Here is a 15,413-nt window from a genome sequence, read left to right on the forward strand (position 1 = left end):
CCAAAGTGCTTACCAAGTCAGATATAATTCTTTGAATTTGGTGCATAACAACATTTTTATTTTAAATAATAGATAACGTATTTAAGATGAAACACTGAGCGACTGGATTATGAATGATTTTCTACAATGGTCACAAATTTTGTTCGGTTTTTTGACATGACAACGTCTAATAAATTGATGAACGCCGGCTGCACGCAAGAAAAAGTGTCCCGTTACGCACATTATCCCGTTACGCTGTATCCCGTTACGCTCATTGTACGCTTGCGCCGCATCTATCTCTCTTCCACTCGATTGGAACAACCATCGATTTGACTTTTTCGAGGCACATTAAACTTGAAACACTCCCATTCGTTTCCTACTTTTCCTATCATCGTCCTATCCTTAACAGAATAACACAGATTGGAAGAAGTTAAATAGCAAACATGTATAAAAGTTATAGTTAAAATAATCTGTTCGTTAAAGTAATTAACATATTTGAATTAATGAGTGCAAATAAAAGTAAATTTATCAATTAAATAGTAGATTTCATTTCACTCCTTCTTTGTATCCATACAAAATAGTGATAATTCAATAAAAATGATTCAATTTTATTCATAAAAGTATGCAATCATTTCATCAATGTTTTTTTATGACGTTGTCACGTTCAACTATCGTCCGTAAACCGACTTTACATACAACAGATTTTTTTTATATTTAGAAATTCGTTTCTTATCTGTTGTTTTTATTACGATTTTAGTTTAAAATTAAATAATAAAAAAAAGATTAATATTGCTTGGCTTCAACAAGACTTGTAAATGTAGGGACCATGACAGACGACTCGCGAGTGTTCGGTTCCACTGACGACCGCAGCGAGCGGCCGTGAGCTCGTCTCGCCGCGACGGGCGGGCGGCTCGTGTGGTCTGCCTCGAGGGCCCTCCAGCGCTATCAGCGCGGCGGCCGTTATCAGGCTGCGGCGTGGCGGCTAGGCGAGAAGAGGCGAGTCGTCCAGCTACCGCCATGCTCGGCTGTCCGCTGCTGCTCCTGGCGGCCGCTACCGCCGTCGCCGGCGTCGTCGGCTCGGTGAGTCCCAGGACTGGGCCTCCACCGGGCCACGGGTACCCTCGGTGACCCAGTGTAGGCTAGGGGGACGAGGAGGTGACGGTGCTGGGGTGGGTTCCCTCAGCTTATAGTCATAGCTGGGGGCCAGTGGCGTAGGGGGGGGGGGGTTATGGGTTCAACCCCCCCACCTTAGCACCAAATCTTTAATTAATTTCTTATTTCATCACTCAAACAAATTTCATATTTAAATTAATAAAAATTTTACTATTTCAATATTTAAATTTAAGAACCGAAAACTGATAAAATAGCACTATTTAACACCTTAAAATCTTAATTTTCCCGGGGGAGGACCCCCGGACCACCCTCTTTAATACGGGGGGGGGGGGGTGCATGCTTCTTAACACCCCCCATACACAAATCCTGGCTACGCCACTGGCTGGGGCTCTAATGGCTTCCCCGGGTATGTTAACGGTGTATTCTGCACCCATGCCCAGGGGGGAAGGGGGGTTTCTTCTCGGGACGCCAGGGCCTTACGGCTAAGAGCGCCGGTTACAAAAGGAAAGAGGGAGAGGGAGTGAGAACCCCTGTACTGCGGGATTGTATTGTACTGTCGACATAGGGTGGGCCCACTTCGCGTATTACATTTACATTTCAGAGAGCATTTGAATGGGAATTTACTTTTCTTTCCAAAGCGCGATATCTGCAATTAAGGCTGTCCTTGTTTCGGTGTGCTCGGATACAATCTAAGAGCACAAAAATTTTACACACAACTTTATCATGTCATGATTTTTTTTAAATATGTTATTGAAATATTTTATATTGTAATATAAAATTTGGAATGAGAATTTTAGAAATACATTTTCTAGTTTGTAGTTCATCAAGAGCATTATATGATACAATCAAATTCTTCCTTCTAAGGAAATGTAACTGAAAGACGCAATATTGGTTTCTACAGTTTTTGTGATCAAATATTTTTTTAAAATTTAATATTATAATTTTTGGCTGTTATAGATTTACATTTACACAATAGATTTACATTCATTAGATCAACATTATCATCATCATCAACTGCTTCTAGCCTGCGGCCGAGTCAGCAAAGTAAAATCTCTTCATCTTCCTCTGACCCTCCACCATTACTCCTCCTTCACTCTGTTATATTCTTCTCCTCTCTTCTGCACTCCTTTAACTATCTGCTTCTCCCATCTCCTCCTTGGTCTTCCTTGGGGCCTTCTTCCTGTGTTCTTCAACTCCATCATTTTCTTAGGCACCCTCTCTTTTCGTATTCTCTGCACATGGCCATACCATATCATTCTTGCTCTTGCAGTGATCTCATACAAGTCCTGTACTCCTGCTCTTGCTTGCTGCTCGCTTCATTAGTTGCACGACCAAAACCTTTCTTCATCTGTGACCTCCAATCTCCTTGTGTGCGTGAGAAACTTTCTCTCTCGACTGGAGCACTCATAATTATTCTGTCACTCTACCATCTTACTTGGTGATTCTCGTGCCGACGCCTTTAGATGAGAGAAGAATAAACTGCTCAGTGAATAAAGAGACAGAGCTGCGGTATTTATAAACACGGACTGTCCCGAAAAGTTTCAGGCGCTAAGGTTACTTCCGAAATGATGGTAGGCTCCGAGCAAATTGCTGCCGAAGCACTGTTCGTAAATGCGGGGGGGGAGGAGAACCACTTCATATTTATTATTCACAACAGCAAAATGTTTCAGTCACGTAGAGCCCTCTTGCGCCGAAAAAAAAAACTTAAATGTATTATTTTTCACAATAAAAACAAAAAAAAATTGTCTCTATTCTTTTTTTTTATTTATTGAAATTTTTATTTTTCAGTGTATTTTTGTTATATTCTGATATATTTACAAATTCACCTGTAACATAACTACTTTATTTGTTTACAGATAACGAGAGACTTGAATAATGTTTTCCCTGCAGAGCTTCCTTCAGTCAATAGTACATGGCTTGATATACAAAGAAGTGAGTATAGTGGGTTAAGTTACATTATATGTCGATTGAATGACATTGCGTTGCATATAGTGTATGGTTTACCCTTTAAAAGAGTATATCAAACAAAATATTATTGATGTAACTAATAAGACAAATTTCCAAAAAAAAAAAATTACGTTCTTTGTGTTATAATAGAGATAGTCAATGCCACCAGCCACAGCCATCTTGTCGGTTATATTTGCCACCATACTGAAAATATTAAAAATAAAATTTAAAAATTATTACAACAATTATTTTTAATATTAAAAATTATAATAATATATATACCAGGACAATTCTCTATTTTAGAACTATAACAAAATTATTTACAAAAATTATCTAAACATTTGAGGGAATCACAAATTAAAATTAATAGAGCCGCGTTAGACTACCACATCTCCATACCTACTAATTAGGTAGATTTAAAACATTTTTCTTACATAAATCTGGTTGCTATAAGTAAAAAAATAATGCTTGAAAATTAAATTTTTATTGTATTATTTATTACGAAAGTGTCTTATAATATGGCTGGTGACTGATGGCTAGTGGCTGATGGCTGATGGCGGGTGATTGATGGTTGATGGCTGATGGGGGTGGGTTTTCGTTAATGACTGATGGCTGATGGCTGATGGGGGGTGGCTGATGGCTGATGGCTGATGGCTGAAGCGGGTAGCTGATTGCTGATTTTTTATGGCTGGTGGCTGATGACGTGTGGCTGATGGCTGGTGGCTGATGGCGTGTGGCTGATGGCGGGTGGCTGATGGCTGATGGATGATGGCGGGTGGCTGATGGCTGATGTCTGAAGGCGGGTGCCTGATGGTTAATGGCTGATGTCTGATGGCTCATGGTGGGGGGCTGATGGCTGATGGCTGATAGCTGGTGGTTGATGGCGTGTGGCTGATGGTGATGGCTGGTGGCTGATGGCTGGTGGCTGATGGCTGATGGCTGATGGCGGGTGGCTGATGGCTGATGGCTGAAGGGGGGTGGTTGATTGCTGATGTCTGATGGTTCATGGCGGGTGGCTGACGGCTGATGGCTGAAGGCGGGTGGCTGGTGTTTAATGGCTGATAGCTGATGGCTCATGGTGGGGGGCTGATGGCTGATGGCTGCATATAGCCCCATGTGGGGATTTCAGTCTACAGGTTCCTAAGAAGCCACTATGAGTACCATAGTGGTGGAGGGGACATGTTTTCTGGATCTGGTAGTTTCAGTAGGAAGGGGCCCTGGACTACACAGATCTGAAAGCAGACTCCCAATCTAACCTTAAAGGGCGCACATTTGGGAGGGGCGGAAGGCGGGTGCGTTGGCCTTCGGGCCTCCGAAAACATGATGGCTCATGGTGGGGGGCTGATGGCTGATGGCTGATAGCTGGTGGTTGATGGAGTGTGGCTGATGGTGATGGCTGGTGGCTGATGGCTGATGGCTGATTGATGATGTCTGAAGCAGGTGCCTGATGGTGAATGGCTGATGGCTGAAGGCGGGTGGCTGATTACTGATGTCTGATGGCTGATGGTGGATGGCTGATTGCTGATGGCTGATGGCTGGTGGCTGATGGCGTGTGGCTGATGGCTGGTGGCTGGTGGCTGATGTCTGATGTCTGAAGCAGGTGCCTGATGGTTAATGGCTGATGGCTGAAGGCGGGTGGCGGGTGGCTGATTGCTGATGGCTCATTGCTGGTAACTGGTGGCTGATGGCGTGTGGCTGTTGGCGGGTGGTGGGTGGTTGAAGGCGGGTGGCTTATTGCTGATGTTTGATATCTCATGGTGGGTAGCTGGTGGCTGGTGACTGATCGCTGAAGGCGGGTGGCTGATGGTTAATGGATGATGGCTGATGGCGGGTGGCTGGTGGCTGATGGCTGATGGCTGAAGGGGGGTGGCTGATTGCTGATGTATGATGGCGAGTGGCGAGTGGCTGATGGCTGATGGGGTGGCTGATGGCTGATGGCTGATGGCTGGTGGCTAATAGCGGGCGGTGTTGCCGCAGACGCCTCGCAGGAGTCGAGGATAGTGGGCGGCTCGGTGGCTCCGGCGCACTCCTTCCCGCACCAGGCGGCGCTGCTGGTGCCGGTCTCGGACAGCATCATGCTGTGCGGGGGGTCCCTCATCGACGAGCAGTGGGTTCTCACCGCGGCGCACTGCTTCGACGGGTGAGGCTAGCCGGTCTGGTGTACACACAAGGAGTCTTCGGCTGCAGGTGGATCACGACAACATTGGTTGTAAACATATATACCACTTATGGTTTAAATTGTTTCCAAAGGTTGATATACGTCTTTGAAGTTTAAGCTGAACAATATTTTCATTGTAATTATAAAAGGGAGTATTTAAAATACATTTCTATGTGGTTTGTATTATGTTTAATTTATTCAAAGCTTATACCCACTGCGAACATTTGTGGCTGTAGAAAAATTATTACATTAAAATAACTATGGGTAAAACTTTTATTTTATACATAATTTTTTTGACGCGTTACTACCCCCAATTATATCAATGAAATAATTTTGCTACGACAACAAAATTAGCGGTGGGTGTAGTACATCGTTCAATTAAATACAATCAGAAGCTCACTATTTTAGCGTAAATTCTTTCTCTGTTATTTGCAATAAAAAAGTTGTTCATCTGAACTTCAAAGACGTACACGAGCCTTGGGAATCACTCTAGACCGTTAAGTCGTACGTGATTTCAACTTATTTTGTCGTAATGAACTTGCAGGCGCAGCTTGTTTGTCGAATCCAGACTCATACTGTATAAGCATGGCATGTATATAAAAATGTAATTGTATATTTTTTTGATCGTAAAAGGGAAAACTTGTTTATTTACTGAAAATGTTACAGTTAAACTGAAATTTTAATTTATTAAACATATATAATCATCCGAAAACGGGGATGTTATTACACAAAGCCAGAGATATGAAAGTCACGAGAAATGTAAGGAAAATTATTTAAGAAATATTCATACCCAATAAGGTTCAAATCTAAGTGGTGAAAAGAATAAGCACGCCAATATATTCAGTATAATCTATAATTTTGTGGACCCTTCGCCTTGAAGTCTTTGTGCACAACCATTTGACTTTAAACCATATGACAAAACTACTGTGCACGCGGGTTTAGAGAAGCTGAACCACTTCGCTTGACTCGCTAATCTCATTTGTCGTATTCCGAGTGCTCGCTCCAGGTTATGCAGCCATAACTGGAAGTATCGAAGCACCTGAGTTTTCCATTGCCTGTCACCGCCACCTACAGCGTATGGAGGTGTAGGAAAAACCACAACACCTGGTTCTGAACTCGGGAAGAACATCCCTCACTCAGGTTGGAAACATAACCCTTTACTCTCGGCCCATCACAATAAGTCCTTACCAATAAATATACTTGTGACATATTTATGGGTCGTTACCACAACGCCGAAATAGCATAACGCCGAATGTCAAAATTGACCACAACGCCAACAGCTAGAAAACTGCTGTGTACAGTGGCGGATCCAGGATTTTGGTTTGGGAGGGGCTTGACCCAGCTGAGGCTAGGCTTTATCAAGGCAAACACTAAAACAATAGTGGACCCAGATGCTTTTGGAGGGGGCTTGAGCCCCTTAGCCCCCCTCTGGATCCGCTACTGGCTGTCTACCACAACGCCGAAATAACAACTGAATGAATTTGTGTGTGTTTCTTAAATGTACCTTAACGCCGAAATACCACAATCAAATCTAACCTTACCTAACCTAACCTAACCTAGAGTAATATAACCTAACCTAACTTAACCTAGCCTATCCTAGCCTAGCCTAACCTAACCTAGCCTAACCTAACCTAGCCTAACCTAACCTAGTCTAACCTAACCTAGTCTAACCTAAACTAACCTTTGTGGCAGTCCTGCAATGACATTTTTCGGCGTTAGTGTACTTCAGCGTTGTGGTAATTCGGATTTGTGGTACACAGAAATTTTCTAGCTGTCGGCGTTGTGGTCAATTTGGCATTTCGGCGTCGTGGTACGTTATTGTACGTTCGGCATTGTGGTATTTCGGCGTTGTGGTGCGTCCCCGTATTCATCCTTCTTGAGGTCTAAACTACCCCGACCCCAGCATGGTTGAGCTCTGGAACCCAGAGCTCCAAGCGGCCTGGAACGGTGTCGCTATCGGAGTTGTTCCCACAGGATGACGGGCACGCCGGAGGTCATACTCGGCGCCCAGAGCCTCAGCGTGAAGGAGCCGTCGCAGGTGGAGGTCGCCGGCATAGAGGTCCGCATCCACCCGGGGTGGAACAAGAAGCTGCTCGTGAACGACATCGCGCTCGTGAGGCTAGCTATGAAGATGAAGGGCAACAGCGGTGAGTGCGGCTGCAGGACTTCCACTCAGTCCACCGCCAGTGCACCAGGTCCCTACCTTTGTGCCCGCAGGGCCGGTGCGAGGTAAATTGGCGCCCTAGGCTAAAAACCTTAACCCTCCTCCCCCCCCGGCTGGACACCCCAAAAAAATATTTCCTTGCCTCAAAATACATCACGTAAGCCTAAGATTTTGTCAACAATCGAATGTAAACAGGCTTGTGTTTTTTTTTACTTTTTTTACTTATTACAAATCATAAACAGGTCACCGTGGACTTTAAATAATTACTTATATCAATATAAACATTCCAAACTGTTACAAAAATCCATTTTCATCTAGTTTCAATGATCGTTAAACATATTATATGAGCTGTAATGTGTCGTGCTGCGCCGCCCCCCAGCTACTTGGCGCCCTAGGCGGTTGCCTGGTTCGCCTGTGTGGACGCGCCGGCCCTGTGTGTCCGTAAGCTTGTCCAAACTTGCACCTGCGAGCTACTCCTTAGCTGATGGCTCAAAGCCACGTCCTGGCTCGTGAGGATCGCTATCAAGACGAAGGGCAACATCAGTGAGTCTAGTCCTTCCGAACGCATTGAACATATTGTTTTTCAAAGACAAAGGTCATTCCAATGAAACAGAATTCACAATCCAGCCTTTTGCTATATAGCTATTCGAATTTTAACTGCACAAGGCACAACTTCAAATGTCATCTTATTGTTTCACATCGCTTCAGTGAGCATTTCAACACATGCAAGAGTTCGCCTAATGATTGTACACACATTCTTATTAAGGAAATATGATTATCTTCGTATTGTCCTAGGTCTTTATGAAATAGTTTTCAACACAGGCTGCGCCCAGTTCATAATTTTTTATGTGTTTTTATGACACTTTTAATATATATATATAATTTTTCATAGAGTTTAACTTTATTTAATATGTATGTTTAATTGAAATTTTAATTTTGCTCTATTTCACTTCTTTTAGTTCGAGCCTTTCGACCTGAAAGTTGTGCACTACACTAAGGCACCCTTGCTGGTCATCGGTAGCTTCTCCTGTGTTACCGGGCCACAGCCTCACGCCACTTTCCCGCCATCTTATTGCCAATGCAGGCTGTACTCTGTCCGAGCCAAACTTTCCCGGTGCTCCCCGCGTCGAGATACTTTCCTGCCAACCGGCAGCTTTCTGCCTTTTCACATGGTCTTCATCCGCGCGAATTTTTCCATCCATTTACTGTCTCTAATTCCCCCCCCCCCCCCATCTACTGCTGAACCTCTTCAGTGAAGCTGCGCGCGACTCCCGGCGCTACTTTCGTACCCCAGCGATGTATCCGTCCGCAGTGTCTTCCTCCGCCGCAGTCGGTCTACTTATATGTGCGTGTATGCGTCTCGTGATCTCGGCCGCTCATTGAACAGTTTTTTTTAAATACGATTTAGTCACTTAGATTCGGGGAACTTTCCCAAAAGACTCTATTCTTCAACGTAAGTAGTTTTACTGGTCGGCTAGCGAATTCTCGTCGCCTCATACGTGTGTGTTGTGCTCGCACCAACATGACAACCTTGTGTTTTTCTGTGCTCCATCTCCGGCTTATTCTTATGTAATGAGCACAATATACTGACCCACATAATTGGTTAGTAGAATCATTTTTTAAAATTTATATTCTACCTACACCCCTCCATAACTTAAAATTACGATTGTCTCATTTTGTGTTGTTTTTTTTATTTGTGAACAACATTGTATTATTGTGATGCAGTGGGTTATCCGTACTCCGTATTTCGGTTCTCCGGTTTTCCACTGCTTTTCCGGATGACTTCTCATCTACTAACCTCTATGAGTCCCCGGTATAAGCACGTCTACGCCGTGTTCCAAGGCGCCTTGATGCTCTACATAAAAACGAGCACTCGATGTATTTTGAGCGGACTTTAATATTTTGAATCAACTACACGTATAAAATGTAAAACGATACTTAAATTTATATTGCTCTTTAAGGAACCACATTTATCATATATAAATATATATATATATACATACATATAAACACTATATATACACATTTGTTCTGTATATATATATAGTTTGCATAAATTACACCTTTTTTTATAAAACTGTCGTGAATATTCAATCTTGTAAAAGAAAACAATGTTGAGCTCTCATTTATTATTTATTGAAAACTGATAATGTAAATAATATATTATTACAAGCGGTTTCAAAACAAACTAATTCATTTTAATGTAGAATTGTAAATGGCTTGTTATTATGGTTGTTGTTTTTCCAGTACGTATCCAAGCTTTTGTGTACAGTAATAAAATAATAAATCAACGCAAATTGTTGCATGCGATATATTTAAATGATTCATTAACAGATCACATAAAAGTTATCACTTGCTCCAAAGTCATTTTTTAGAAGATTGGCTAACGTGACTGGTCATGGTCAATGAACAAGTCGCGGAAATGTTTAGTCATCTAATGCGCATGAGACCACATAGCCGATGTGAAGTAGGATAGTAATGACCAAAAAACAACAATTGAAACACCAAAAGCACAGATTTACGTACTGAACGTGCATATGCTTAAGCAGATCACATATTGCGATGTAAAACATTATTTTCTAATAGTACATTATTAAATCTATTTAAATATTACCTACAACAGATGATCAAATATCACAAACTGAATGGCCGTTAAAATATTTACGAACCCATGCGAGAAACTCTTTAAGTTTTAAAGAATAATTGTTATTTAAACATTGACAGTTATCTTTGAATTACTATTATTGTATGAGAAAAAAAATCAGATAAATCAAATTGACTTATAATTATCCTACACTGCATATACAGAACATTTTTTTACCTATTCTTCTACTTCATACAACTATTTCTCAAAGATCTTAAGAATTTTTGTTTCCAAAAATTGAAATATACTTCCCAAAAAATTAATAATAAAAGTTATTTTTAAAGAATTGTACATTAGAGTTACAGTTACTTTTCAAAGAACTGTACATTTCAGCAACAGTTACTATTATGTTGAGAGTAAAAATTAGTTAAACCTTGTGACATAATTAACTATCCTAGACTGCATAAACAGCAAAATAATTTAAATATACATCTACATCATAAAACTATTTCAAAGAGATCTTTAGAATATTGGTTTCCAATTATAGAAGCTAGTCTTTCTGAAAAAAAAAATTAAAAATAAACAGTAATTTTCAAATAAAATATACATCAAATTTTGGCTGGATAGTTTAAAAATTATTATTTTTTCTTTAAAATATTTATCATTTAATATATTGGAGGTTTGTTTTAGTTTTTGTAATTTTTATAATTTTTTATAATGACTTCTTTATTTTTTTTCGTTATTTTCATTTTTTGGGTACTATAGTTAAATTAACCGCACATAGCATAATGCGATTGGTATTACTCATGCGGAAGCTTGCTTATGTGAGTGTAAAATTTCTTGATAACTTAGTGTGATAGTGTAAATGAGGTAAAAAAAATAAAATAATAATAATATTGGAGTTTTTGTTTATCATCTTGAAGGAGCTCGGGTACTGTTTGGTGTCGTTGACTGCAGTTTTTTCTTTGTTTATTACAGCCTACATCCGTCCAATCAGGCTGCCCACGTGGTCCCAGCTATCCGACAGCTTCGCGTATGTAACAGCCACAGTGAGCGGCTGGGGGAAGACATCGGACAGTAAGACACATATTCCTTACTTCCATTCTCAATATTGCACATGATAATTTTTTTTTATCTAGACACACGCTTGTCAAGAAAATTCAAAATGTTGCTTTTAGTATACATTTACAAATACTTAAATATTTTACATTTTTACGTCAGTTTGTTTGCCAACTGTTTGACAAGAATATAGTGTACCCGTAGGGCCTGTAGATAAAACTTTCATTCGTTTTCTTAAACGTTCACAAGTATATGCACTTGTTTTGAAAATAAAATAATATTTTTTTAAGTTTTATTTTTCATCCCAATCTTATGAACATTTTTTTTACGCAAGACAATCTCCAGGCACACAAATTTGACTAGCTTTACCACCAACCGGCATTTATCCTTTTATCGTATACAAATTCAATTATTACATTCAGTTACTCTTTTAACTTAAGGTGTTACTTGGACATTAGCATATCATGGAATATTAAAAGATAATATAAATTTATATAAAACATAAAATTATTATAATGAGCCTTTAGCAAGATTACTACCATATAGAGACCGGAAAAATTCGCAAATTCATTTCGCGATAGGCTAAAATACAAACAGTTATACCTCATTGCTGCCTCTGCTATTGGCTCACAACTCACCTGGATGACTCTGGGCCAATGAGAAACGCCCGACCAAAGAATTATCGAATCACAGGCTGCTACGTTGGGACGTCTCACAAGACAGCAGCCAATCAGTGGGTGACATTTGACCGAGTGTACGTAGAACTATGGAGTTCATCCTGGAGGTCATTGAACCCGCGAATGTTTCCTGTCCCTACTACCATATTATTATTTAGAAGCGAATTTGGTAGAGTTTTATATTATGGATTAACCTTTTAATATAGCAATAAGATTTAAATTAGCACATGCATGTACTAATAATAAAAACCATTTTCGATGTATGGCTTGTGCAACAATAATTATCTGTAAATCTTATTTCTGTTCCACATGAACAATACAATGTGTTTGTAAAATACGGATCCAGCAAAAACGCCACGCGCCAACTTGTCTCGAGGTTCGCAGGCGAGCCACCAGCTGCGCTACGTGCGCGCCGTGTTTGTCTCGAGGTTCGCAGGCGAGCCACCAGCTGCGCTACGTGCGCGCCGTGTTTGTCTCGTGGTTCGCAGGCGAGCCACCAGCTGCGCTACGTGCGCGCCGTGTTTGTCTCGAGGTTCGCAGGCGAGCCACCAGCTGCGCTACGTGCGCGCCGTGTTTGTCTCGAGGTTCGCAGGCGAGCCACCAGCTGCGCTACGTGCTCGCCGTGTTTGTCTCGAGGTTCGCAGGCGAGCCACCAGCTGCGCTACGTGCGCGCCGTGTTTGTCTCGAGGTTCGCAGGCGAGCCACCAGCTGCGCTACGTGCGCGCCGTGTTTGTCTCGAGGTTCGCAGGCGAGCCACCAGCTGTGCTACGTGCGCGCCGTGTTTGTCTCCAGGTTCGCAGGCGGGCCACCAGCTGCGCTACGTGCGCACCGTGTTTGTCTCCAGGTTCGCAGGCGGGCCACCAGCTGCGCTACGTGCGCGCCGTGTTTGTCTCGAGGTTCGCAGGCGATCCACCAGCTGCGCTACGTGCGCGCCGTGTTTGTCTCGAGGTTCGCAGGCGAGTCCCCAGCTGCGCTACGTGCGCGCCGTGTTTGTCTCCAGGTTCGCAGGCGAGCCACCAGCTGCGCTACGTGCGCGCCGTGTTTGTCTCGAGGTTCGCAGGCGATCCACCAGCTGCGCTACGTGCGCGCCGTGTTTGTCTCGAGGTTCGCAGGCGAGTCCCCAGCTGCGCTACGTGCGCGCCGTGTTTGTCTCCAGGTTCGCAGGCGAGCCACCAGCTGCGCTACGTGCGCGCCGTGTTTGTCTCGAGGTTCGCAGGCGATCCACCAGCTGCGCTACGTGCGCGCCGTGTTTGTCTCGAGGTTCGCAGGCGAGCCACCAGCTGCGCTACGTGCGCGCCGTGTTTGTCTCCAGGTTCGCAGGCGAGCCACCAGCTGCGCTACGTGCGCGCCGTGTTTGTCTCGAGGTTCGCAGGCGATCCACCAGCTGCGCTACGTGCGCGCCGTGTTTGTCTCGAGGTTCGCAGGCGATCCACCAGCTGCGCTACGTGCGCGCCGTGTTTGTCTCGAGGTTCGCAGGCGATCCACCAGCTGCGCTACGTGCGCGCCGTGTATGTCTCCAGGTTCGCAAGTGAGCCCCCAGCTGCGCTACCTGCGCGCCACCGTGCTGAGCAACGCCGAGTGCGACAGGTTCTTCGGCAAGGTGTACGACTCGAACATCTGCATGTCGGGGCAAGGAGGCGTGGGCTCGTGCAACGTGAGTGCAGCTATGCGGTGTTTCCGACCGCTTAGAGCTACCATTAACTGTGTTAGTCTGTGCTGTGCTGTTGTTCTAAGTACTTACGCATAAATCTCTGTGCTGTCTATGCATTTAACGTTCGTCATTGGCTTGTTTTTCTTTGTGTTTGTGTATTCAGCTTTCTTTGTCCGTCTTCAGGTTTTATCTATGACATTCATTGTAAACCAGAATGGCGTATGTCCAAAAATAAATAAATAACACGCGTGTAACTCAATATACGTGATAGAAATAAAACGTCTTTGGTAATTCCAACCTCAACTCGTAAGTATATCGTAAGGGGTATAACAGTAGAGAGTGAGAGAGAGAGAGAGAGAGAGAGAGGGAGAGAGAGAGAGAAGACAATTTTCTAAAAATATTACAGCACCTAATTTTTTTGCTTTCTTTTATTTTTCAAGAATTTTAAAATTCAAACTTTTTTGTTTTTAATTAGAAATTTTATTATAATAAAAATTAGCCTAATTAATAAATATTATAAAATGTATTACTAACTTCAGAATAACTGCTCGGAACAGAAACTATGATTAATTAATAGTAAATATTACTATCTGTTTAAAAACTCACACCATAAAGAAAAACTGCGCCTGTTATTGTTTCTTCAAACAATAATGCCATTTGGAACACGACAAATTTCTGAACGAAATATGAAATTTATAACAGGGGAATGTAAGAGAAATGCAGGGACAGTCTCAACAAAGCTCTCTACAATGCTGATTGAACAAGGAAGAACTCTAGCGTGCTGGCAGAAAATATCCAATTCAAGGCACTCACAGCTGACTGTATAGGATACCTATATCTATTTTCTGAAACAAGCACATGCGCACACTCTCTGTCTTATTCTTTCGTCCATGTATCTTACTCGGGTTTTTTTTTTGTGCGGTGAATGAATAAGCACACAAAGAGCAGAACATGAAATGTATTTAGAATAGTTATTTCTCTCTTTGTATCTCTTTGGCCCCAAGTGCCTGTTCGCTGTCCTTTATGCGTCAGAAACGCTTCACAACAATGTTTCACGTAAATGTTGTACTAAAACTCGGGCTTGAAAATTTGCTCTCATCGCGCTTAAAGAAGTTTCACTTTAATAATGTATTAAATCGGTCTTACCAGTAGCAAGGATCGTTCAAGAAGCGCATGCTTGTTTAGGGGTATGTTTATCTTGCGTGGGCGGTCGAGGAGCAGTGCGGGACTTGGCAACGCGGTCTGGCGTGGTTGCAGGGCGACAGCGGCGGGCCGCTGACGGTCCCCGGGGAAGACGGCCAGAGCACGCTGGTGGGCGTGGTCTCGTACGGCTTTACCAGTTGCCTGGCGTCCTACCCCACCGTGCACACGCGCGTCACCAGCTACGTCACGTGGATCTCCTCCGTGACGGGCGGCGCCGGCCGGTCGGGCCCCCGCGCGGCCCTCCTCGCCGCCGCCATCTTGCTTTCAGCGCTCCGCCTGTGACGTCGGCTCTGGACAGAACTGTGTTCCTAATCACGGGGGTGTGATGTACTTAACTTAATTAAATTTATTGATACTCGGGGACTCTTCTTCGTGTGTAACAACAGCTCAAGAGGAAATGTTTCCCATTCAAACAAAAGTTACGATAGGCTCATATTTTAAGTTATAGTTGGATATTTATGTATATTTTATTTGTTGAGAGGAAAATATAATTAAAGTTAGTTACAGACTTATAAATTGCCTTTAATTATTCAGTGGCAATTATTTTACGCGGAAACCCTGCAGTTCTTTTCTGGTTAGTTCCGCAGTTGCTGTTCTAGGAAGTCCGGCGATTTTTCCCGAGTAGCGACAGTAGTGTGACGAGTGTGGCAACACTGTAGTGATAGTTTCAGCAACACTGCTCTGGGAAGTTTGGCCACACCTCGCTGAGAAGTTTGGCAATGGTGTACTGGGACGTTCGGCGATGCTGCGCTGGGAAGTCCGGCAACGCTGTGTTGTTAGGTTCGGCAACGCTGTCCTCGTGGGCACGTGCTCTGCGGCCAGGCGACGAATGGCAGTCCGCTCTTGGCATTCACCGCGTGCCTTATGATCCTCAACAT

At 43.1% G+C, this 15,413-nt stretch overlaps 1 protein-coding gene across 2 annotated transcripts; it reads left to right on the forward strand.

The window, feature by feature from the left end:
* Positions 1 to 959: 959 nt before the first annotated feature.
* On the forward strand, positions 960 to 15,051 carry LOC134542156 (brachyurin-like). Of its 2 annotated transcripts, XM_063386176.1 has the most exons (7): positions 960 to 1,059; positions 2,949 to 3,024; positions 5,017 to 5,179; positions 7,172 to 7,344; positions 10,924 to 11,022; positions 13,202 to 13,335; positions 14,590 to 15,051. In XM_063386176.1, the coding sequence occupies exons 1-7, from the start codon at positions 997 to 999 to the stop codon at positions 14,815 to 14,817; spliced, it is 936 nt and encodes a 311-aa protein (XP_063242246.1). In that variant the 5' UTR covers positions 960 to 996; the 3' UTR covers positions 14,818 to 15,051. The 2 variants fall into 2 exon arrangements, with proteins under 2 accessions (XP_063242246.1, XP_063242247.1); XM_063386177.1 differs by lacking the exon at positions 13,202 to 13,335.
* Positions 15,052 to 15,413: the final 362 nt, after the last annotated feature.

This window comes from Bacillus rossius (genome assembly GCF_032445375.1).
Source record: "Bacillus rossius redtenbacheri isolate Brsri chromosome 4 unlocalized genomic scaffold, Brsri_v3 Brsri_v3_scf4_2, whole genome shotgun sequence".
Classification (NCBI taxonomy): domain Eukaryota; kingdom Metazoa; phylum Arthropoda; class Insecta; order Phasmatodea; family Bacillidae; genus Bacillus; species Bacillus rossius.